This window comes from Herpailurus yagouaroundi, unplaced genomic scaffold, assembly GCF_014898765.1.
Source record: "Herpailurus yagouaroundi ecotype Mexico unplaced genomic scaffold, PumYag 29, whole genome shotgun sequence".
NCBI classification, from domain to species: Eukaryota; Metazoa; Chordata; class Mammalia; order Carnivora; family Felidae; genus Herpailurus; species Herpailurus yagouaroundi.
The window spans coordinates 89,792,216-89,818,437 of record NW_024412377.1 but is presented as its reverse complement, the minus strand read 5'-3'; the positions used below and the strand labels follow the sequence as shown (position 1 = coordinate 89,818,437).

The following is a 26,222-nucleotide window of genomic DNA, read 5'->3' as shown; positions in this document are numbered from 1 at the left end:
AATGTAAAGAATTTCCTATACTGATAACTCTAGAGTGGCATTATCTTCCTCTTGGAAGCTTTTGTAAACTAAAATGGTGCCATTTGCCTAGGTTACTCCCTTAATACCACAGCAGTATTTTCCATTCTATTTAGAATTTCTCTTAATTCCAGCTTGACCTCTGAGCGTATAGAGATTCAGCAGGTGGTTCATCTTAGAAAACAATACAAACAAAAAACAAGTAGAACTTGCTTGCCTAGGAGGCCAGTGGACAGTGATAAGATATCAAATGGAAGATGTGAGTCTAGTAATTGGGATCCTTTTTCACACTTCTTATAGAAAAGCTGCTTGAGTGGCTTCTGTATTATAGTTCGATCTAGATACCCTCACTGAAAATCCACCTAGCTGCACTTTGAGCTCTATATAAAGGTCAGTTAATTTTTCCCATTGTCCAGTTTTCTAGGGATTTGGAATATATAAAACTCTAAGTTGAAAACATATTCTTAACTAAATTGATAAATGTCTGTCTGGAGACCAATTTTAAAGATAAAATAATTTACATAGATTTATTTTCAGGGAAGTTTGTTTACTGACTCAAACTTTGTTATAATGCACATTCTGCAAAGATGAAAATTCTTCCTGCATAATGGAGGATGTCTTTTTTATTGATAAAGAACTGAATGAAATAGGAAGAAAGAAGTATTTGAAGTATATTTCTTTCTAAATTATTACAAAATTATTAGTCTGCTTGCAAAATGATGAGTCAAGGGGCGCCTGGGTGGCTCAGTCGGTTAAGCCTCCGGCTTTGGCTCAGGTCATGATCTCGCAGTTTGTGAGTATGAGCCCCGTGTCGGGCTCTGTGCTGACAGCTCAGAGCCTGGAACCTGTTTCAGATCCTGTGTGTCCCTCTCTCTGCCCCTCCCCCACTTGTACCTTGTCTCTCTCTCAAAAATAAACATTAAAAAAAAATACTTTAATAAAAAAAAAAAAGCAAAATGATGACTCAAAATTTTTTAAGTAGATACTAATTTAGTGGTTGTGATCATTCCCCCAAATTTTCTTTTTAGTTTTATTTATTTGATAAAGTTCAGGAGCATTGTTGTTTCTAGTATTAATGTTAAAAAGTTTTTTTTAACGAAAGCTAGAATTATGTAAATCTGATGCCTGAAAAAATGCAGTTTTACAGTTATTTTGGGAATAGATATTTCAGCATGGAAATATGTTCCATTTCAACATTAGTGTCAATAATAAAGTAACTCTTGGAAGATACACGTTTGTGGGACACCTGGCTTGAGACTCAGTTGGAAGAATATGCGATTCTTTAAAATGTTTTTTTTTAATGTTTATTTATTTTTGACAGAGGCAGAGCATGAGCAGGGGAGGGGCAGAGACGGAGGGAGACACAGTATCTGAAGCAGGCTCCAGGCTCTGAGCTGTCAGCACAGAGCCTGACACGGGGCTTGAACTCACAGACCGTGAGATCATGACCTTAGCCGAAGTCGGATGCTCAACTGACTGAGCCACCCAGGTGCCCCACAGAGTATGTGATTCTTGATCTCAGGGTTGTTGAGTTCAAGCGCCACATTGGGTATAGGTTACTAAAATATATATCCAACAAAAAAAGATACAACTTGGTGATTAGCAATGATTATTTAGATATGTAAATATAAAATGGGAATATCCATTAAATTTGTGTAACAGAGACATACTCTACTGTCTTCTCTCCATTAATTCTACATTAGCTTTTTGATAAAGAGATAACACTTAAGTCTGTTTCATTTAGAAACTGCTTTGTTGAAACATAACCTTAACAATCCTATATTAAAACTTTTAGAAAAGCAGGAGAGTCATTTAACAGCAAATAAAATTCAGTGAACATTTATTAACTAATTTTCTTTGTGAAATGTACAGCTCCTGTGCATATTCATTAAAGAGAAAAATCTATGAAGTACAGGTCTATGAGAAAAGATGGTAGGCTGACTGATGAGTTCTGGGATGTAAACATGGACATAGGAGAGTCAGTGGAAAGAGGGTAGTTGAGATGGTGATGAGAATGAAGAGGGAGGTAGGATTTTGGTCAGACCTTAAAGATTACTAACATTTATCTAGGGGTTCAAGAAGAGAGAGACACACATTTATTAATTTATTTATTAAGTAAATTACTAAAATGCAAGTATAAGACATAGTAGTATCTCTAGAAACTCACATTTATTTTACAAATCAACTTATAGTGAACATGTTTTAGTTTTGTGAGATGTAAATCTATCTGATTTCATGTCTAAAACCTTTATGGAATGTCTAGGAAATTGTGGTTTGTTGTGTCTCCCTTGATTATTGTTTTAGATATATCTGGGAAGAATATGAACTAAAGTAATTTAAAGAAATCTTGAAAATCCAACTCATTGGTAAAAACATATCTGGTTGTCACACACTTTTCAATTTGTTCTTGGGCATTCTAAAGTGTACTCCATAGCAGTGTCCTGTTCTTTGAGCTCATGGACAAGAATTATATAGTGACACTGACATGATCCACAGGATCAACTGCATTTTACACTTAGAAACCTTTTAATATTTGCTATTTCTCATAAATTTGATGCTTTTTGCTTCGAACCACATCGTCATCTCTGTGATGGTATCTGTCTTCACATGTATTCTTTTCTGATTTTCTTTTTCTTTTAACATTTTTGGATTTGTATGTGGTATGACGTATTTTCTTTAAAAGCTTGTAACCATCCTTGTCTTTTTAATATTAATACATTTTTATGTGTCTCATTTTGCACCTCTCTCTTCGTTGTATAAAATGCTGCATCTGGTATTTAGTTCATATCCACTCATAATTGATTTTTTTATTAATCTTTTCAAGTCTTCTATTTTGCTGTTTTTAACATTATATGTGGTTTAAATTAATTTTGTAGTATAGCAAAGTTATTTTATCTTTGGAGATCTATATATGTATATATACATGTGTATCTGTGTGTGTGTGTGTGTGTGTGTGTGTGTGTGTGCGCGCGCGTACACATATGTCTCTAAAGATAAAATGTATCTTCCAATTCTGTTAGTAGGGAAAACTGTGGAAAAAATCAAGTGGAAGGTTAAATAAGATCTGTTTTGAGAAATGTTTGCTAGCTGTCCCCGAAGTACCCATTCCTCCAGTATATTAAAGAATAGTTTATTTTTTTATTTTTATTTTTTTTAAATTTTTTTTTCAACGTTTATTTATTTTGTGGACAGAGAGAGACAGAGCATGAATGGGGGAGGGGCAGAGAGAGAGGGAGACACAGAATCGGAAACAGGCTCCAGGCTCTGAGCCATCAGCCCAGAGCCCGACGCGGGGCTCGAACTCACGGACCGCGAGATCGTGACCTGGCTGAAGTCGGACGCTTAACCGACTGCGCCACCCAGGCGCCCCTAAAGAATAGTTTAAAAGTGTAGGATTTAAGTATTCAGGGCAATAAAAGGGCCTACTGATTATACAGAACACTTTTGAAAAACACATATTGAAAAAACTCATTATACCGTGCTAAAATCTGTGTTAAAATACATTATATAATGTCATTTTATTTTCAGCTTTATTGGTAAAATTTCCCAAGTAGTAGGAATATTTTGTAGCACTGTTTATAAAAATTATGAATAAGCCTTTCCTGTTGTAGCAATAATCCCACATGTAAAATCAGCTCCTAGTCTTTTGTTTGTTTCTGCTTTTACCTGCTGTGAATATGTTTTTTGATCTAACTTCATCTGATTGTTATAAAAGCAGAATGTAAGTGTTTTGAGGATAAAAATTCTTAAAATTTACTTGAAGTCAGTACTTTATATCAGTTTTCTCAGTTGCTCTTTTAAAAGTAATGCTCTTTTAAAAAAATGGTAGACTTTTATTCTTTCCTTACTTGTAGTGACTTCTTGAGTATATGTATGCAACATTGGAATCTCTGATTCAGGTTTTTCTGACCTGTAAACCAATTCTTGATTTTCTAAAATAATGTGACTATTATAATCATATTTGCTATTAATATATTTGGGTTATATGCTTGGGAAAAACGCAAATGGATAATCCTTGCTAATAGGGTTTTTGTGTATTTTCAAGATTTGTATTTTTTATAAGACAGATTATGTCAATATTAGTTATTTTTATTTTTAACAGCATTGGGGACATCATAGATCACTATCGAAAAGAACAAATTGTTGAAGGGTATTATCTTAAGGAACCTGTACCAATGCAGGTCAGTGTTGTTTTTCTTTTTGCAATAATAAGCATTTTATTTTAAAATGCATTTTTGGTAGTATGTTTTATGCACACATTCATGCATTTAAAATTGGATAAAATTTAAAACTGCCATTATTCTGTTTCAGAAAGTAAATTGTAAGAGAATCACTTAGTTTTTATTTATGTGGTTTCTAGCCTTCGTGCCTTTTTGAGAATAGAAGGAGTGCTGGGGCAGAAACCAAGTTTCAGTGGGTCAAGGAGTGAGTTTGCTGGAGGCAAAACTGGAGACAGCAAAGATAAATCACAGCCGGGCTTACCTAGGTGAGCTTGGTAAATAAAATAAAAATGATGTCTAGAAGAAGATACAGGGCTAAGAGAGGTAAACTTTTTATTTCATTGTTTATTTGCCTATAGGCTTACGGGGAGAGAGTTTTGAGCACATGTGTATGCTCTGGGTAAAGCCACTAGTAAAGAGGAGAGTGGGTGAGATGTATTGGCAGTACCTGATGTACAAGGTCTTAGGGAAGGCAAGAGTGGTTCACATCTTCCACATAAGAAGAAAGATTGGTCTTGAACAAGAGGGCCTGTTGAATATTAGCTGCTCAGTGCATAGGGTGATTGCTTAGTCTGTTTATTTCTTACACTTCCTGGAGAGTGTTGGGGAAAGCTTGTGGCAGAGGTTAGGAACAGGTATTTCGAAAGAGTGATTAAGAATTTTCCTGTGTGGAAAATGGAGGCACTGATACTTTAAGGATATAAAGAAGGATTGTAAGAATTTTCAGTAACCCAAATAAACTTCCACAGTGTTTGGTTGTGTCTCTAGCTTCTCAATTTTCCCTCCTCCTAACACGTTAGTTTCAGATGGCTATACCTGCTAGTCATTACAGTTGCTGAGATGCGGTCATTATCTGATGCTTAATATTAATTCAAGAATCATCATCATCTTGTCACACTTAATATAGCTTCATTCCTTGTAGAATGCATGGTCCACGAGAGCAGGGATGTCGGGTTGTAGTTCCAGTGCCTAGAATAGTACCTGGCATGAGGTATTCAATCATTGTTACTGAATGACTATGTGCTCCCCAGTTGGAAGACCACTCGCTTCACCCCCTCTGTATTATCACTGATGTCTCTTAATCTCATTGTGCTTGCTGCTGTCTTCATGTCAGCCTCTTCCTATAGGCCTGTGTAAACACTTCTAGTTGAAGATCCATCTCCAGTTTCACTTCCTTCTTGACACCTGCCTAATTACTGCAGTCAGCACTGATGTCCTGCTTTCTCTGGCAGTTCTGGCAGACATGGGCTGTTCACTGTGCTTAACGAACATTAACACTAACTTTTTTTGTTTGTTTATTTTAAGTAACATAGTATGGCACATGTTTTCTAGAAGCACTGCTCAAGGTCTTTTTTATTAGGGGTCAGAGGTGCCTTTACCTGCAGATGACAGGTTCTGCCACTGCATCCCATTGCTATGTCCTGAATTCTGATTCACATTGGACGTTAGATTAATGATGGCTTTAATTTGTTTTAGAGGTCTACAGATTTTATTGTGTTGGCCTACAGATTAAGTCAGACTTTTCCCATCTTGAAATTGTGCTTAGGATTTATTGAATTTTTTTAGGAAAAATTACTTTTTAGAATAAAAAAGCAATAAATTTGGCATCTAGTCAAACATCTAGACATGTAGACATCTAAATAAATTTAGAATAAATTTGACATGTAGTAAATGTTTTTACCTAAGTTATAAGGTTGTTTTAAGAAATTACTTTATGTATACAGTCTGCCTCACACTTGACTTGCTGTTTAATTACTGAACAAACCCCAAATTGTTGTCCTTTGCAAAAGTGCCAATCAATGCGTCGGATACTTCAGAAATAACCAGTGCTACTTACAAGGCAGTTTGATTACTACATAACAATGATTAAATGCTATTTGAAGTCTATTTTGGGGGGCCTGGAATAAAAGTAAGTTACTGTAGAAGTTTGGGAATCTTGATACTTAACTATCCTTCCCAGCAGGATTCTATAAGAGAACAGAAAGGGTACTAATCTTTTATTATTGAAAAACTGATTAGCTCCCTCTCCCTAAGGGGACTCTGCCTACCCTCACCCAGAGTAAGATGCTGGAACAGAAAGAGTAGAATCCTAGCTAAGTCTGCTTACTTTGTGGAGCTAACACTTCTCAAGACAGACACTAGAAGAGAAGGAGCCTTTTGAGACAATGCAGCCCACAAGAAAATAGCCAACATTTTTTAAGCACTATGTTTTAGACACCGTTCTTAAATGTATTAATTTAATTTTTTCAACAACTTGATGATGTTGCTACTGTAAGACAGGGAAATTCAGACTGGAGAAGATAAGTAAATTATTTAGGGGGTCAAGTTATTCTTGACTCTTCTTTCTCTCCTATGCTTTGTATCCATACTGTCAGGAACACCATGCTGCCTCTGCCTTCCAAATAAGTCTAGAACATGACCACCATCAGAATCTGACTTTCATCTCCCTGTTTCCACTTTCACCCCTTAACACTGAATAATTGTCAGAGGGATCCACTTAAATTGTGAGTCAAATCATTTCACTCCTCTCTTTAATATTTGCACATGTTCTACATTTCATTTAGAGTGAAAGCTAAAGTCCTTACAGTGGCCTGTCAGACTCTTAGATGGTCTCTCTTTGGTTCTCTGAACCTGTCTCTTTCTGCGATCCTTCTCTCTCACTTGTGTTTGTTTACTCATGCTGGCTTCTCTGCTATTTTTTAGAATATGCCACGCTCTTTCCTGTATTAGGATCTTTACTTCAGCTGTTTACTCTCCCACAATGTTTTTTTAATCAAATATCCTCTTGCCTCATTATCTTATTTCTTTCACGTTTTGCTCAGAAGTTACTTCACAGTGAGACTTGCCTACACACCTTATTTAATACTGCTACTCACCCTTACCATGTAAAGCACTTAACAAAAGCACTTAACATTTATTAACTTATGATTTATTTGTTATGTTTATTATCTTTCCTCATTAGAATATAAGTTCTCTGAGGATAAGGATCTTTGGTTTGTTCACTGATGTATCTCAAAAACTAGAGCAGTACCTGGCACTCCACACACATTTATTGAATTAAATGTGACGGAGCATTTAAGACTTCTCCAGAAGTGTGTAGAGAGTAGGCCCTGAAGCTTTCCCTCTTGTCATCTAGTGTTTTATTGGAACTTGGAAAGTGAATTTGTGTTCTTGGTCATAGTGTCATCTAATTTATTAGAATCCTTTGGGAATTGTAAATTAGTATATCAGTCCCTGCCGTAATACAATTTAGAAAAAAACCTGTAGAGATTGTCTGGAAGTCATATGTTTAAATCTTAATATTAGTTATACATCGTAAATAACTGACTACAACAGTGCCCCATTCCATAGCCAATACTAAATATTATCATTATTGAAATAAAAGACTGATAAGTACAAATCTATATAACCAGGAACGTAGTCATTACTCTTTATCATCTGGGTCCAGTGTATCCTTTTAAATTTTTAATTCTGAAGTCATTTTATGAATAATTCTTAGAAGTAGGAATAAAGGTATAGTCCAAAAAAAGTTACTAGAAAATTCATTAAGAATTTAAACATAGCAAACTCGAATATTTTTCTGAATTTCCTTGGTTATAAAGGCTTACATACTTGAAATAGGCAGCTAACTTAACCTACTGTCATGCGTGGACCTGGATATTTCCATCTTGTAAATCCTAATTCCAGATTTCATCTCTAATCAATTAGAGATGCAGTACATCTCTAACAACTCTTGCCTATAATTACTCTGATTCTTCTTCCCACACTTTCACGGTCAGAATCTGATACTGATTCCAGATGTAAATATCTCTCTATGGGTTTTAGTTTGTGATTCTTGCTGGTTTGTCATGTACTTGAAGGATCAAATGGAATATACTTTAAAAACTTTCGGATGGCTTATAGTTTTGTTGGTAGACTACAGTGTTCTCGACTCCATAAAGGTAAAATATTTTCCTGTTTAGATTTATAAACATCATTGCAATGTTAAATATGGTGAGTTTAAAAAATTCTACAGTTACCTTTGGTTACAAAGTACCTTTTGTGTGCTTAAAATTACCTTAAGTAAATCTTGGTGCACAAACATAAACATTTAAAAAGCCCTTATTTCTTAAGATCAAAACAGAGCAATCTAGATTCTTGTCACAAAATATTGCATGATGACATCCTTCCTACTAAATGACTAGATAAAAACACCGTATTTCCTTTTTATCTCTCTTAGAAATGTATGATTTACTCAGTGTTTCTTGAGTTTGATAAAGTTCACCGAGGATACTATCATCTTCTCAAAAATCAATTTTATCATCACAGTAGATCCCAAAGTGCTGCTGCCTCTTGGCATTCATCTTAATCTTTCAATAATTGTCAGACATCTTCTCATGTCAGGTTTTCGTCTTTGCTAATATGAGCAGAATATTAGGAGTTCTGGGCCATGTTCAGTGAAAGCTAATATAAAGATAACCTAGATGGTCTTACATACTTTTTTGAAAGATGCTGGAACACTTGGCAGCACAGTCAAAAGACAACAACAAAGGGTGAGGCAACAGAGATGATTGATTTCACTCTTGCATCATCCTCTAAGCCAAACGGTTGGCAAACTGTTTTGTAAAGGGTCAGATGATAAATATTTTAGGTTTTGCAGGCCATTCAGTCTCCATCTCAACTGCTGAACTATGCCTTTGTAGTGTGAAAGCAGCTACAGACAAAACATAAAGGAATGAGCATGGCTATGTTTTGATAAAACTTCATGTCCAGAAACAGGCAGTGGGTTGGATTTGGCACAGGGGCCATGGTTTGCCAACCCCTACTCTTTAGCATACTTGGGAGTTAATTGCTGAATAATGATGAAATGGTTTATAAGATGATGAGATAGCAGAATGTTTCAAGATATGGGAAGAATAAGATTTGTGAAAATCTCATATCTTAGATTTCTAAAAAGATCATATGGACCCACAAGGTCTCTTAGAAAAAAAGTCATAAAATCTTAAGCCTAGCAAATACTAAGAAGTGCTCAACAAAGAAACTAAAAACTGAAATTGAGTCCAGTGGGTCCCAGTGGTAATATTGATGATTGATTTATTTTGGAAAGATCATTATAAAGACACTATATTCTTCCTGATATCAGAATTAATTTTGTTATTTGGGAGGATTTAGCAGTTAAGACACATGCATGCATTCCTGTAAGTCAAAGAGTTATGTAAAACCATGAAATAAAAGTTACAAGGTTATGGGAAAGTGACGTTAGGGGTATAACACTCAAAAACGTCATCAGTAACACAGATGAGAACGTAATAAAATGTAACACATTTTTTATATGTGCTAAATGGTTCCAAGATATTTACTACAATAAATATGGCACTTTACCTTGAAAAAGACATGAGGTTTACTCGCGTAAGAGGCCATCAGAAGGGTTGTGAATACTGTAAAGTGGCAGGAGAACTATTTGAAATCAGATGGCGTAATATCAGGTGTGGATAGATGGGTAAGGCATATAGCGCTTGGCGAACTGAGAGGGCTGTTAGTACTTGAGGTGTGTTTTGTATACTCCCATGCATCTCATTTCAGCTGTGTGCAGTTTTCTGCATTCGCCTAGTGATTCTCGCAGATGTAACTGCATCAGCAACCATGAATTTGGTTCTGCTTAAATTGGTTCCTAACTTAGCAGTTCTGTTGGGACAAAGTCATGTTTTCAAAACAGTGTTATTTGCTGTAACACAACAAAACTGTATTTTTGAAAATTTCTTTGAAAAGCAAAGGATCTCTGAATATAGGTGTTAGTGTTATTTTAAATTTTAGCATTAAAACCTTTTTTCAATGTCTAGATAGAGAAGCAGCCTGGCTTTTAATTAGTAATCAAGTAGGTTTTGCTTAATTTCCATCAAGAATTCATGAAATAATTTTTAATATTTTTAAAAATTCAGGATCAAGAACAAGTACTCAGTGATACAGTGGATGGCAAGGAAATCTATAATACGATTCGTCGAAAAACAAAGGATGCCTTTTATAAAAATATTGTTAAAAAAGGTTATCTTCTGAAAAAGGGTAAGTGTTAACTTTAAGACTAAAGATTAAATTTCAGTATTTTACCATTAATATTTAGTAGAAACATTGCAAATATTGGGCATAAAAATTCCCATAGAGATTTGTATTTAATAAGTTGTTTTGACACGAATTATTATTTAGTAATTGACCATTGTTTAAAGCTTGTATGTAAGGATCCTTCAAAATGTAGAGTTTAGGTGTATTACGTCAACATGCCCCAGCAGAGTTTCATGAAATGGGCTTCCATATTTCCAAGTGTATCTTTTAAATCTTAAAGTCAGTTCCAGTGCAAGGTGTTGGATTCTTTGCCACCTCTCCACCCCATACTTCATTATTATTTTTCTTTTTTAAGAGAAACTTTTTTGATACTTGTCACACTCATTGTTTCCCTTTTTTTTTAAATTTTAAGTTTATTTAGTTATTTTGAGAGAGAGAGACAGAGCATAGGCACATGAGCTGGGGAGGGCAGAGAGAATCCCAAGCAGAGCCTGACATGGGGCTCAAACTCATGACCCATGAGATTGTGATATGAGCAGAAATCAAGAGTCAGATGCTTAACTGACTGAGCCACCTGAGTGCCCCAAACACATTCACTGTTTTGATGTTTCTGTTTTATAGATTTGCCTCAATTTGACATAAAGAAATGTCACAGGGTTGGTTGTTAGGGGTGTGGTAGAAGAGTTTTTTTTCTTACGACTAGAAAAAAATTACACCTAAGCAAGAGTTTTAAAGATTTTATCTTAATGAAATCTCCAGAGATGTAGTTCAGGTAATTTTGTCATTTACAAGGCATTTTTCTACAGATAAATAGAGGCATTTTTTCATTTTATAAGGATTGGTGTGTTATTGAAGCTTTGGAATAAAAATGGAAACATGATTTTTATATTTAGCAATAATGATTTTTATGACTTAATATATATATCACTTAATAGTTTATTATTTGGCTAACGGGAAGCATTTTTTTTTTTAACAGGCAAAGGAAAACGGTGGAAGAATTTATATTTTATCTTAGAGGGCAGTGATGCCCAACTTATTTATTTTGAAAGTGAAAAACGAGCTACAAAACCAAAAGGATTAATAGATCTCAGCGTGTGTTCTGTCTATGTTGTTCATGATAGTCTCTTTGGCAGGTAAGAAATTGGTTTCCTATTTCTTTTTAGAATTGTTTTAATAATAAAACAGGTGGATGTGTTCAGATCATTTTTCAAAACCTAGCCAACTGATTCTGTGAGTCCTAAAATCATCTTAAAATGTCAGATTTACTTTGTAGGGTAATTTCTGTCTTCCTTATTTATTTTAGACTAACCTATGCCTGAAATTCTACTCTTGTATTACATAGAAATCTTTGGAATGACACTTTCTTTAGTAAAACATAACCTGCATAAGGCATGTTTCCTCCCTGCCCCACCACCAGTCTTTTGAGTGACTGACTTTGAGTCTTGTCCTCTTTCCTATTGAACTCTGAACTCACTGCATCTGATAGTCCTAAATACACTCAGTTGTACTATTAGCTTGATAGGCCTGTTCCTAAAAAATGTGATATTAAGGAACAATTTTAATATAAAAATAATTGCTTCCTAGGAAACAGGAGAGTACTTCAGATTTGGAGTTGGAACATTTTTTTCTACATTAATTTCAGAGCTTTTCAAAAAATAAATATAAATGTATAAGCTAAAGGTGTATCCTGGACATCAAGGCAAATCCAGCTCTTGATTACGTCTAGTTTTTTGATTAGGAACCCTGGCCTTTCTTTACCTTTCCCCGTCAGTATTACTAATAATCCATTCTGGAGCCTTTTTAGATGTATGTATCATTTTCATTACTTACTGTTACTAATAAAACACAAAGCCATTAAAACAAATGGTTTTTACAACTTGTTTCTGCTGGAGGATGGCATTTCTAGTAAGCAAGTCTGGCTTTATCTTATTTAAGTTGAGAAAAGTTCATGTAGAGCATATGGCTTTGTCATTTCTTCTTTCCAAACTGGGTTTAGGAATAGTGTTATTGTGTAATTTTAATTGTAGACAAATTAATAATTAAAAATTTAGTCATTTTTTTTAAATGGTCAAGGTTTGAGAAATGCTGACTCGAACAGATAGTTTATCTTTATAACAGGGCTTTTTGGAGCCTTAGCCCAGTGTTTCTGTTGTGAATCAGTCACTAACAGGGAAGTATAATATGAAGTATTTTCATGAATCCTTTGGACTTTGATAACTCCTCCCACATTTTTTTTTTAATTCCTAATATTTCATAAAAACAGCTATTGCAAAAAAACAAACAGTAATCTTTTGGGTAAGATGGGACTTCCTAAGGTTGGGGGGGGGGCCCCCGGGGGCGCGAGCAGTATGGAATCTTGGCCTTCAGGTGTGGTTAGATCAGACTTCTGGCTCTTTTTCTGTTCAGCTTTCCCCTCTGCTTGCCTTTGTGTGTGCTGAATTCTTTGTCACAAAACATGGTAGCATAGTGGCATATGGTACCCAGACAAAGGAAAAGCAAGCATTCTCTCCAGTAATGATTGAAAATCCTGAGGATGCTCTATTGAGCCACCTCTCAATCAGTCTGGAGTGGGATTACCTTCATAAACAGGGGCCATCAGGTGCCCAAGTCCTGTTGCTGAAGATGATCACATCCAAATAGTGAGGCTGCTATGTATTCTCTGTGGGAGAGGGAAACGCATGTTGGGGAGACAGTCACACTATTCACTACCAGTCACTGTTCCCTATTAGTGCTGTGAATAGTTCCCAGAGGGAAGAGATTTTGAGGACAAGCTTATTGAAATAAGTAATATGAAATAGGTGGCTCTTAAGCCGCATCTTAGAAGATGGGTATAAATTCATTTGGACAGTTAGATCAGAGCTTCCCAACTAGCGTGCTGCAAATTGGTTGAGATACTGGTGGTTGTAAAATGTTACCGTAATAAAAATATTAAATGTTTTGTATTCTCAAAATCTATACAACTTGAAATTATGACTTCTTTTATAAACTGTTTGAACTCATTATTTTATTTTGGCAAAAGAACTGGCACATAACACTTGTGGACCGAAAAGCTCTCTGCAGTGGCACACACTTGGATACTTTCCTCTGAGTTTTTTCTTAAATCACCCATTTACTCTGAATGTTATTTTATTCGTTTTTTTAATTTTTTTAACACTTATTCATTTTTGAGACAGAGCATGAGGTGGGGAGGGGCAGAGAGAGAGAGGGGAGGAGACAGAATCTGAAGCAGGCTCCAGGATCTGAACTGTTAGCACAGAGCCCGACGCGGGGCTTGAACTCACGGACCATGAGATCGTGACCTGAGCCGAAGTCAGATGCTTAACCACCTGAGCCACCCAGCGCCCCTTATTTTATTCGTTTTTTTGTTGTTGTTGATCATCACTGAAGTTACTTTTTGTGTCAGTGGTAAAACTTAGTTTCATTTTGTATTTTACATTTACACTTTTTTTCTGTTAACACAGAAGTTAACCTTGCATTTACTGTAAAATATATAAGGGAGTTTAAAAAAAATAACGAGATATTTTTTTCATTGTTCTTTATGATTGGCTTTAACGTATAGACAGTTATTTTCCCACTATAAAGGGCATTTTGGTGATTACAGCTGGAAAGTCATTAAATTCACAAGATAAAAACAGTAGCCTTAATTTTAAAAAAATGCAGCCTATTAATTAGGCCTCTTAAGAAATGTATTGGGGTCAGAGGCGCCTGGGTGACTCATTTGGTTAAGTGTCCAACTCATTTTCAGCTCAGGTCATGATCTCACAGTTCATGAGTTCCAACCCCACATCAGGCTTTGTGCTGACAGCATGGAGCCTACTTGGGATTCTCTCTCTCTCTCTCTCTCTCTCTCTCTCTCTCTCTCTCTCTCTGCCCCTCCTCCACTTGTGTGCATGCTCTCTCTCTCTCTCTCTCAAAATAAATAAACTTTAAAAAATGTATTGGGGGGCACCTGGGTGGTGCAGTCGGTTAAGCATCCGACTTCAGCCAGATCACGATCTCATGGTCCATGAGTTCTAGCCCCACGTCAGGCTCTGGGCTGATGGCTCAGAGCCTGGAGCCTGTTTCCGATTCTGTGTCTCCCTCTCTCTCTGCCCCTCCCCCGTTCATGCTCTGTCTCTCTCTGTCCCAAAAATAAATAAAAAACGTTGAAAAAAAAATTAAAAAAAAATGTATTGGGATAACTAAAGCCAACACAGCTTCTCATCCTCAGCCTAAATATTTTGCATTTACTACTAAATAAAAGCTTTCCCCCCTCTATTTCCCCTCCCAATCCCCTCCCCTCCATAGATCTGTTCCTATGGTAACATTTTATTTGGGAAGTTTTCTGGGAACTCTTGGAATGAATAGCTAAAGCTAAAGCCAGAATGCTTCACACAGAGTTGGAGTATTTGCTTGTTGAATCAGTGTGCATGGAAATTGGCAATTTTATGTTTGAAGCCAAAAAGCAAAAGAACTAGAAGAGATACCATTTTCAAATAGTATTTGATTGTGTTCAGATAGTATTATCAGTAAATGCATTGGTGGGTGTATCAAATAATAGAGGCTGTATACAGATCCAGAGGTGACATTTTCACTACACACTGATGAATCTGCAAACATTAGAGAAATACTTGGAAGTACCTTGTTGGCTACTCAAAGGATTACCAAAGAAATTGCTGAGGATAAAGTATTTAAAACAGTAAATTAATTTATATCTTCTGCAAGAAGATCTTGCAGAAATAGTATTTAAGTTTATGATCGGTGATGAAGCTTCATGATAGGAACATTTAAAGATTTTTACATCAAAAACTCATTCTGGAAAATAAGCAATACAGAGAGGCTCTTATAGTAAAAGTCTGTCTTTGGACCTGAATTCCACGCTAAATATTATAAAATGGAGTCGTATAAAATCGAAGCTGCTTCAGCTGCACATGTTTTCAGCTTTATGGGAGGAAAGAGGATCAGAATACCACTCTGCTGTTTGAGACCAGAGTCTGTAAGTCATCCAGAAGAGTTTTGCTGAAGTGTTATGATCTATGAGAAAAATCTTCTTGGTGAATGATTCCCACTTTACAGATTAGTTGAAGAATGGATAAACTTCCTCAAAATTAGAAGTAGAACACAAAATTATATTAATATGTTCTGATAGCTTATGGATTCAAAGCAGAAATTCAACTTTGGAAAAATGAGGTTAAAAATGACTCCCTATTGATATGTATAATTTCAGTAATAACCTTAAAGAATTATTAAGACAAAGAAAGCTACATCTGTGTAAATTTGGGGAAAAGCTGTACCATTATTTTGACGTACTTTCTATGAACAGGCGCAAGTGGACTGAAAACCAGTTTGCAGTATCAAAAAGAAAGGTTAACATTACACTTGCCAATTAAAGGAATGACTGCTAGAGTTAAGGAAAGACTATCTTTTAATGCAATTTAAAGAGACTGAATTATTCCCGTTACGGTTAATATTAAGAAAGGAGTTTCAGGTAGTAGGAGAGCAGTAAATACACATTTTCCATTTGCTGCAAGATCACAGCTTGCTTCTTGTACAAAGTTTCTTGGCGAAGGTGGCTTTTAAGAATTTGAAGATGTTGTATTTAATGAGACCAAGTCTAAACGTGGTATGAAAAAGTTATGTTCATGGGAACTTAGGTACGTCTTTTATTTTAAAGAACTGAGTTTTTTTTTTTTAATTTTTTTTAATGTTTGTTTATTTTTGAGAGACAGAGATAGAGCATGAGCAGGGGAGGGGCAGAGAGAGAGAGGGAGATACAGAATCTGAAGCAGGCTCCAGGCTCTGAGCCGTCAGCACAGAACCCTACACGGGGCTCGAATTCACGAACTGTGAGATCATGACCTGAGCCAATGTCGGACACTTAACCGACTGAGCCACCCAGGTGCCCCTGAGTTGTTTTCAAAGTATGCCAGCTTACCATCATCAACTTTATTTTGGGGGGCCTTACTGTGAAATAGTTGGGTAGCACCAAGAAAGAATGGATGCCAAGAAAAACATCAGCAATATCAAGGAAATGAACAGACACTTCTACCAGATAGTAGGACTAGTGAAAAAGAGGTCGATACCAGATTTTGTATCCTGGAATGCAAATCTGATAGTACAAAAGTGGAAATTGTGGATGAATGCAGCAATTTTTTTCTTTAAGATACATGGCTAACACTGAAAGTTTCTTGCTTTGGGTATGGCTAGAAGCCTGTACACTGACCTGTGGCTTGTGCGTGGAATGGAATGTGAAAGTTAACGACAGCCCCTGTAGTAGAGGTGAACTGTGCATGTTTTCCTAAACTGCTTTAGCTGCACAGCTATGTGGTTTTTCCAGATCATTTTCAATATTAAGAGGTCTCTAAGCATTCTATTTCTTTATATTAAACTCCTCACTTTCAAATGGTTTTGCTTTAAATATAATCATTCCAGCAGGACAAGTTGAAAAACATTTCAGTGACTGAGTTATTGTAGTGAATATTTATGTGGGAATGTTTTATACTTTTTATCTTTTCATAGGCTTAATCTTTCTTTGTGGCAGTATTTACTGTTTATCTTCATTTAGGAGCAATGCTTTTACTGGATATTAAATTTTAAGTTGACATTTTTTTTCAGTATTGTAAAGATATTTTTCTGCCTTCCAGCATTTTCTTCTGTTTCTGATTGTCTCTTAGAAATAATCGATCTTTTTTTTTTTCTCTTTGAGGTGTACTATATTTTATCTTTTTCTGGTTGCTTTGAGCTTTTTCTTTAGATTTTTAGTAGCTAAACAATGTAATGTGCCTCCGGTAATTAAAAAAAAAAAAAACACTTTACTGTAATGTTAGCAGAGCTTCTTCAGTTTGACACTGATGTCTTTTGCTAGTTTCAAAAATTCTTGGTTATAATCTCTTTAAACAGTTCTTCCGCCACATTCTTGTGCATCTGCTCTGTGTGATTCATGTTACATGTTACATCTTACATGTTACATAGACACATGTGTCTATGACATAGTTTTCCACGTTTTTCATATCATTTTCCTTTATGTGCCTCAGGCTGGGTATTCTTACTTGACTTTCAATTCACTAATCTGTTCTTCTGTAATTGAATGCATTTCTTGAGGTCTTAATTTTATTAATTACATTTTTCAATTTAGAATTTCCATTTGATTCTTTTATGGATGTAGTTATCTGGCAAAATTGTCTATTTTGTTACCTGTTTTCTTATACCTTTTTATTACAGCTATTTGAAAGTTGTATCAAACAGCATCTGGATTATATGTAGGTCTTTCCACTTTGGTTTTTTTTGTTTTGTTTTTTGGTTTTGGTTTTTGTTTTCATTTTTTGGCTTTCCAGTCATTTGATCATGATTCCTGGGATGTCTACTTATGTTTGACTAAATGGTGGACAATTCTGTATGAAAAACTGTAGAAGCTATGGATAATGTTATTGCCTCCAGAAAGGATTGTTCTTCTGCCAGATGAGTCCCCTCAGGGATCAACTGGAGGTATAATGGATGTATTAGTGAAGGCCGTTCTATTTCTGGTTTACCCTTATTCTCAAGGCATGGCCCTGTAGGCGTCTTATCTCAAAGCCTTTTCTTTTTTTTTTTTTTTTTTTTAATTTTTTTTTTCAACGTTTATTTATTTTTGGGACAGAGAGAGACAGAGCATGAACGGGGGAGGGGCAGAGAGAGAGGGAGACACAGAATCAGAAACAGGCTCCAGGCTCTGAGCCATCAGCCCAGAGCCCAACGCGGGGCTCGAACTCACGGACCATGAGATCGTGACCTGGCTGAAGTCGGACGCCCAACCGACTGCGCCACCCAGGCGCCCCTCAAAGCCTTTTCTTTTAAAGGCCCCAAAGACATTTGTCTCCTAGCAATATGAAACTGTTCAATGTGCTGGTTTGGCTTTTGAGCCTCTCAGATGCGGCTTTCTGCTTAGCGTTTCAGCTTCTTGCCCTACACAGTTAGAAACTGGCACCACCTTGAAAGGAAAAGCTGTGGAGAAAGGCAGGCTCATCTCACTGTGATCTTGGCCTCTCAAGTCTTAGCTGCTTTCGTTGTTCTCTAGTGATTTCAAACGTTGTTATTTGTTTTGTTTATAATTTATGAAGCCAGGAAGGTCAGACTGATTCAAGATGCTTTTGGATCCTAAAGTTTCTAATTGGTATTTTCTATTCTTTTATAGCCTTCTCAAAACATGACAGGATGGTTTTTATCTTTAATAAATGTGTAAGCTTGTACTTGGGGTATTTTGCTATGGCCTCCTAACATTAAAAGATATAATCTTTGGTGAAGGCAACTAGAAATAACATTTATTGAGTTTCAAACACATGAAGGTCCTTAAAAAACATTTTATGATCATTTTCAAGTCTAGTTGGAAAGCCAGTCCATCTTCAAAAAGGATACAAAGTACTATCTAATGTACTTCCCTGTCAAATGAATGCTAGTAATGGTGTGTGCTATTGGAGGACAAGAACTAACATATACTGTGTATCGCCATTGGGTTACTTAATCATCAGAACAAGCATATGTGTGAGCAGATGATGTTTCCATTTAAAAATTTTTTTTTCAACGTTTATTTATTTTTGGGACAGAGAGAGACAGAGCATGAACGGGGGAGGGGCACAGAGAGAGAGGGAGACACAGAATCGGAAACAGGCTCCAGGCTCCGAGCCATCAGCCCAGAGCCTGATGCGGGGCTCGAACTCACGGACCGCGAGATCGTGACCTGGCTGAAGTCGGACGCTTAACCGACTGCGCCACCCAGGCGCCCCTATGTTTCCATTTTAACAGATGAGGATAGATGGTCAGTTGTAAAAAAAAATTTTTTTAAATACATAAAAATAGATTTTAAAAAATTACCCACAATCCATTGAGAGATAACCATTAAGAACATTTTTGGTCTAAGAACATGTCTAGTCTTTCCAGCACATCTAAATGTATATTATATATCATTCTGAAGTGGTGAATTTAGTAACATTTTGCTTCAAAAAATATTTAGATAGACAATTCTAGCATAAAACATTTTGAAACTTTGAAGGATTCATAAAATTTCAGCGGTGCGGACAAAAAGTTGTCTAAAATAAATGCAGCTGGCATTTTTTTTTCCACCAGGAATGATCTGGTACAATGGAGTAGTTCTCAAAATTAAGAATTATGTTAATTGATAGACATTATATAATTATATGTTCTGATTTTTTTTTAAGTTGGTGTGTTTTAATGCTTTTTATTAAGCTTCCTAATAACTTTTCTGTTTGTATTTTAAAGGCCAAACTGTTTTCAGATAGTGGTTCAGCACTTTAGTGAAGAACATTACATTTTTTACTTTGCAGGAGAAACTCCAGAACAAGCAGAGGTAAGTTCATTGTTTTTTTCAACTACTGCAAACTTTTATTTAGCTCATGTTTTCTTTTGAACTAGAATAGAAAACTATTACATTTATGATAAAGACATAAAAAGGAATACTGAAATCTTTTTATTTCAAGGGATGAGAACTTTGATGTGTAAAATTTTTTTTTGAAAGAAATGCAGAAAACCGCAGTGAAGGGCTATTAGGAATGAAAACCTCATTTTAAATTGACCTTTAAATACTCTGTGATGTTGAGTCCAGCTGAAAATGCTCATTTAAAATCCTCTCTGCAGAAAGGTTATAGATATTCTCAGTACAACTGAAAGGTAAGCCAGTTAGTTTTGCTAACAGGCACTGTTATTCTTCACTAGTCCATTCCTAAAGATAGAAGTTCAGTCATCAAAAAGAAAAGTATTTTAGGAATTTTCTGTTTTCTCCTACTCTGCATGTAATGTCTACTTACAGCACTGGGCATTGATCCATATGCAATGCCCTCCTTAAAACTTTTATTAAATTTTAAGGCGTGTTGTGAAGACACTTTGATTTCTTTGAGCCATAATGTTTCAGGGGCATTTAATGGTATTTTGTACAAATATGGTGATATTTGTTCTGCTTATAGTCTATGGAAGGAATCAGAAGGTGGTTAAGAGGTCAAAGAAAACAACTTTGTTGTAAATAGAAGATAACTTGCCAACTCTAGATATGAGGCAGAAACTCTTTAAACTGGATCCGGGCATGTGTGCCTGATTTGTAAAGTATGAAACTATCTCAGACTCTAGAATAAACTTGATGAATGAGCCACATTATGTTTTATGGCTCATAATTGAATGTCATGTTTCAAATGTTTCCAAAATATTTCAAATAAATATTAACATATAGCACAGAAAAAAGCTTGTTTTGTGGGTACTATTCCTAATATTTACATGCAAAAAGTAGAGTTCAAAACATTTTGGTAACTTAGATATATATTTTTTTAATGCTAGAAATTGACTTAGCAAAGAAATTTAAACTTCATTATCCAGCCTTCCAATTATTTCACTATGATCCCTCTTTCTAAATAAAAATGTGTTATTATACTCCATGACATTTCAGTATAAATAGAACATCTTCTTTTTGTACTTATATATACACTTCATCTTCTTTATTTCTGTATACCACTTAAAGTCCAAAAATACTACTGGTATTTCCAGTTTCTGTTACTTTGGTGGCCTGTGGGATCTGTGGTTACTCTTCTATTTCTGAAGCTATGGTAATTGATTTGGTCTTAATTTGTTCTATAAAGATGTTCTCTAAACATTTACAGAGTTGAGACTGATTGAAATAGCCAACAAGCTAGAGAGAAAACTGAATAAAGCAGTAGTACAGGACTTTGTGGAAGTATGTAAGCCAACGTGAAGCATTTAGACTTTTGATAAACCTAAGATGATTCTCTCCTTTCTCCAGACCACTAGATAAACATTTAAAAATAAATGGCTTCAATTTAATTGGAATATTAGCCTGAAAATTTTTTTTAATGTTCCATTTGAAAAGCTTATCAATAACCCAGATCCCCTTACACGTTTCTACCTATATCCTGGTCTAAGGTAAGATTAGAGTACTCGTCATCAAACCAGTCAAAACACGGTCACTTGGGTTGGTACTCAGCCCTCCTTTCACAAAACATGACTGCTTAATGACCATATATAATTTGAGCTTGGGACTAATTAATGGTCACTCATGGTGTACTTAACATTAATTTAGGGATTCTACAGAAATACAGTTTTAAGAATTATTATAATAGTTTCGGTCATTGTTTTAACTTTATGGGGCCACAAATGTATTAAAGTGCAACATACTGTTGAGTGTAGAAATGGCAGTCTGGAATAGGATATAACTCTTGAATTTGGAAAAAAAAAATGATCAGAAACTGAATAAAGTATAGTATATTTCTTTGAAATGCTGTCATTTTTTTGTAGGATTGGATGAAAGGTCTGCAGGCATTCTGCAGTTTACGGAAAAGTAGTCCAGGGACATCTAATAAACGCCTGCGTCAGGTGAAACTTAATTTTCTTTGATTTGAGGTTGTCACATTTTGCTTTGTTACTTTGCTCTTCATTTTTATTTCTAGCTGAACTGTTTTGGGCAACATTACAAACACTTTTGAATTCTGAAGAGAAGTTTGTCTTTCCAGGAATTTTAAAACCATGCTTCTGCTTGCTTCAGTAGTAGGAGAAATAGTTATTTATGAGAATATTCTTTATATACCTAAGTGGGTACTTAGTCCATAATGCCATCTTTTGAATACATACCAAGGATTTTATTTCTTCTACTTAAAATAACAGTACCAAACCAACAACAACAAAAACCATTCTGTTGGGCACTTTCATTATTTTTTTCCTCAAAAAATTATTTTGGCCTGCTTTAAAAAGGTAGAACTAAAGGTATTTTTTGAAAAAAAATCATCTGACTTTAAGCATTAATCCCAGGAAACTTTTCAGTTTTTCACTTTATAGTAATTGCTTTTGAAACCTATTACATAACTAGTATCCTGTCTTATTTGAACCTTAACATGTCATACATGATCATTTTATAGTTAAGCTGGGCTTTCTCTTGCTTCCTAGGTTATGTAAAATCAACTCTATACCCTCCATATCTTTTTTTTTAATAGCTATCCCTAGATAGTTAAAAAAAGTTAAGTAATTTTAACATTCTTGGAGTTATGAGGAACATTTAGTAGAGTATTTGTTTTATTTATGGAAATTTCTAGTAATCTTTGTGAATTTAATATATTGCTCTATTTCAAGTGAATAGATGGTTAATATTTAGATGACTGTAAGTTATAGTTCCTGTAATCAAAAGTCTAATAACCCTTTCTCCAAGGACATTTAATTATACACATAATTGTTATATGTTCTCAAATCATAATTTAACATTTTGTAAGCTCTAAAAAATCAGACTAAGTTTTTGCATATTGTGTCTTGTGTGAAACTTTATAAAGTTACCATTTTTATCTCTTGAGCCCTTTTGCAGGTACTCTGCTGGAACTTTTACACATATTATTGCTAATCCTTACAACAACTTGCAGTGTAGACTTTATCCTAATGTTATTATAGAGGAGGTGAGGCCAACTTGTCCAATGCCACACAAGTAGTGTATGGCTAGAGGGAAAGAGGGCCTGGTATTAGAAAGCGAATGGTCTAGGTTTTGGCCAAAACTGACAAATAACTTAGTTTCTTTGGATTTGTATATTTTTCTGTAAAACGAAAAGGCATAATCAGTGTATTAAAAATATTTTCTGGGGGCGCCTTGGTGGCTCGGTCGGTTAAATGTCTAGCAGTTGGTTTTGGCTCAGGTCATGATCTCATGGTTGGTGGGTTCGAGCCCCACATCGAATCCTGTCTCCCTCTCTCTTTGCCCCTCCCCCTGTCACACTCTCTCTTAAAAAAAAAAAAATTAAAAAATAAAGATAGTTTCTAGCTGTAGAGGTTTATAGAAATAAATCTTCCAAATGAGCTTTATTTTAACTTAGAGGATTTTGATTTGGGTGGTGGCAATTGTTTACTTGCGTTAATAAAAAATCCTCTTTGTTTCATTTTCTCTGAACCACTGTTTTTTAGTAAAAAAGATGCATTTCATTAAATTACTGCAAGAATATAATTGGAGGATTAACTTGTAAAATAAAAGTGCACTTTTTGTGAGAAGAATTATTTCAAATGCTTGAATGTTGTATTTTATATATCACACAGGAGGAAAATGTAATTACAGGTCATATTTTCTAAAGAAAGGAGAAAAATAAGTCACTTTTGGTTGGTTGGTTGTTATTTTATACTAATTGCTTTTGAAGCCTAATGCAGAAGTCTTGAAATCTGGGGTAATAACTTTTGTGTTTCCTTTAGGTCAGCAGTCTTGTTTTACACATTGAAGAAGCCCATAAACTCCCCGTAAAACATTTTACAAATCCATATTGTAACATCTACCTGAACAGTGTCCAGGTAGCAAAAACTCATGCAAGGGAAGGGCAAAACCCGGTATGGTCAGAAGAGTTTGTCTTTGAGTAAGTCTTATTTTATTATTACATTAAATCATTTTCTTTTATCCTGTTGCATTTTCTTTCGTGGTCCCTTCCCTTCCTCCCCCCCATCATCTCTGTATCTCAATGGTCAGAACAAGGTACCAGTCCAGGCGTTTTAATAGTACATACTTTTTTTTTTTTCCTGCTGTATTTGGTCACTTTTGATTAGTGAAGTGTTGTGTCCTTGGTTTTTCACCTAGTTACTAATGTGAATTAGTGTTACTGACAAGTACAAAATCATTTACTAACACACACACAGAAAATGTTTACAAGGGTTTCCAGGATTTACTTGAGGTTAAAGATAGTAGGAATGATTTGCTTGTCTGCATTCCTGTCTTACAGGTAATAACATGTTTTGTATCCATTTTTAAATCCAGCATGTTCAAACTGTTTAGTAGCAGATATAAAGAACTTATCTGATACTAGAAATAAAAGAATTAGATAGTTTTATGCCAGGATATTTTGTTAATTCTTTTTCTTTTTGCTCCTTTAGTGATCTTCCTCCTGACATTAACAGATTTGAAATAACCCTTAGTAACAAAACAAAGAAAAGCAAAGATCCTGATATCTGTAAGTTGATACAGAAATTTCTTACTGAAGTAAAACACGTTTTACATACTTTTTAAATTTATATGAAATGTAGTCTAAAACGGAGATTTACAAAAGAGCAAATGGCATAATTTAATAACATAGTTTCTTTTTGTACTTCTGAGAAGCTTTGATTGTTGAGAAAACGTTTAAGAAAAAAAAGGCCAATATCGCTAAATTGTACCTACTGTAAACTTAAGTCCTTGTTACTAAACTCTGTATCATCTCTCTCATCTTCCTCTGCCCAGTAGATGGGAAGAACGAGAGGACAGTGAGAGCGGCCCTCTTTCTGTGGTGCTTCCACTATCCCTTCTTTCTACTGTTTACGTTTTTCCTCTTTCCATATAGTTTGATGTAAGTGAATAAAAGCACTCTATTAATTTTTTTTCTTTAAATTAGTCTACTATTTATTCATTTCTGATGAACCTTCTCAGTGCTTGTTCTTGGTAGCACACCTTTGCCCAGCCTCTTGCTGAAGCAGGTGGCAGTGGGATTTAACAGTTCACACCAGAGTGAATTAGGCTAATACCTTCTTAAAAGTCAGGCGCAGGGAAAGAAATGATAGGCATTAACAGATCAAAGCCTGAATTTTTCTCTGTAAAATAGTTATTCTGTAATTTCTGTACTATTTAAATGGTTAACATTTTTTTAGTGGTTTCCCATTACTTCAAACATAAAATCCAAACCCCTGGTAAACAGAGAAGAAAAGCCCTTTCCTCACTCACTCCTCCCACTGCTTTCATAGTGTATCTGTGGTATGTCCTCTCTAGGTATGCCAGCCTTCTTAATAGTTCTTAAGTAATCCATGGATTTTAAATGTCCCCGCTGTACCTTCTGTTTGAACTGTGCTCTCTTTTTCTTTTTCTCTGCCTTTCTCTTTAGCTACACTTCCACATCCTGTTACACATTAGCTTTAGGGGTTACCTGTTTGGAATGGATTTTTAACCTCCACTGGCTGAATTATGTATTATTTCTCTGTACTTCGGTAGCATTAAGCACTGTTACAGCACTTCCCACATGGAACCATAATTGATTTCTTGCCTTCTTGGCTAGACGGTGACCTCCAATGCAAGTCAGAGACCATGTCTTAATCATGTCTGTGTCCCATGTCCCTGCGCACCATAGTCTGGCACACAGTAGGCATTCAGTAAGTGAATGAAGTATATGAAGTGTCAACTCTTGGTTTTGTGTTACCACTGAAAAGTCCTTTAAAGCATCTAACACTATAGAGAAAACAAAATGTCAGGAAAATGTACTTGTATGACTAATTATAGTGTCATCTTTTTAGATGGTAATCATTTGATGTTTTTCTATCAAAGTATTTATGCGCTGCCAGTTGAGCCGGTTACAGAAAGGGCATGCCACAGATGAATGGTTTTTGCTGAGCTCCCATATACCATTAAAAGGTATTGAACCAGGATCCCTGCGTGTCCGAGCACGATATTCTATGGAAAAAATCATGCCAGAAGAAGAGTACAGTGAATTTAAAGAGGTATTAAGTTATTTACCAGTCTAATTATTTTTGATGGAATTAACAGAAATATTTAACATTTAAATAAAAGATCCATTAAATATAGTAATGGTATAGCTTAATGCACAGTGATAGGCACAGAAGGTTGAAAAGCCTTGTGCTAGGAAGATGTTGGTCTTAAGAGACTGTAGATATGTAGGTGATAAATGCATTCTAGTTTTAACAGATGTTTTCAATAGAACAGATTTCTGAATAGAAGAACATAACACAATTCCTGTTAGTCTCATTGAGAGTTTAATGCCGCATACTTTCAACAATCTTTCTTGATGTCCTTTTTAGCTTATACTGCAAAAGGAGCTTCATGTAGTCTATGCTTTATCACATGTATGTGGACAGGACCGAACACTACTGGCTAGCATCCTACTGAGGATTTTTCTTCATGAAAAGCTTGAATCATTGTTGTTATGTACACTAAATGACAGAGAAATAAGCATGGAAGGTAAAGTATGGACGTTTTGGTGTGAT

At 35.3% G+C, this 26,222-nt stretch overlaps 1 protein-coding gene across 2 annotated transcripts in view; it reads left to right on the top strand.

Annotated features, from left to right (window-relative positions):
* RASA1 (RAS p21 protein activator 1) overlaps nt 1–26,222 on the top strand; it is a 109,428-nt gene that overhangs the window by 69,245 nt on the left and 13,961 nt on the right. For both annotated transcript variants that reach the window (XM_040449253.1, XM_040449252.1), the window contains exons 9-17: nt 4,121–4,199; nt 10,157–10,277; nt 11,251–11,407; nt 19,506–19,593; nt 21,543–21,620; nt 23,463–23,620; nt 24,132–24,208; nt 25,546–25,718; nt 26,037–26,196. In XM_040449253.1, coding sequence (XP_040305187.1) covers nt 4,121–4,199; nt 10,157–10,277; nt 11,251–11,407; nt 19,506–19,593; nt 21,543–21,620; nt 23,463–23,620; nt 24,132–24,208; nt 25,546–25,718; nt 26,037–26,196 — 1,091 coding nt within the window. The remainder of the gene's footprint in view (nt 1–4,120; nt 4,200–10,156; nt 10,278–11,250; nt 11,408–19,505; nt 19,594–21,542; nt 21,621–23,462; nt 23,621–24,131; nt 24,209–25,545; nt 25,719–26,036; nt 26,197–26,222) is intronic.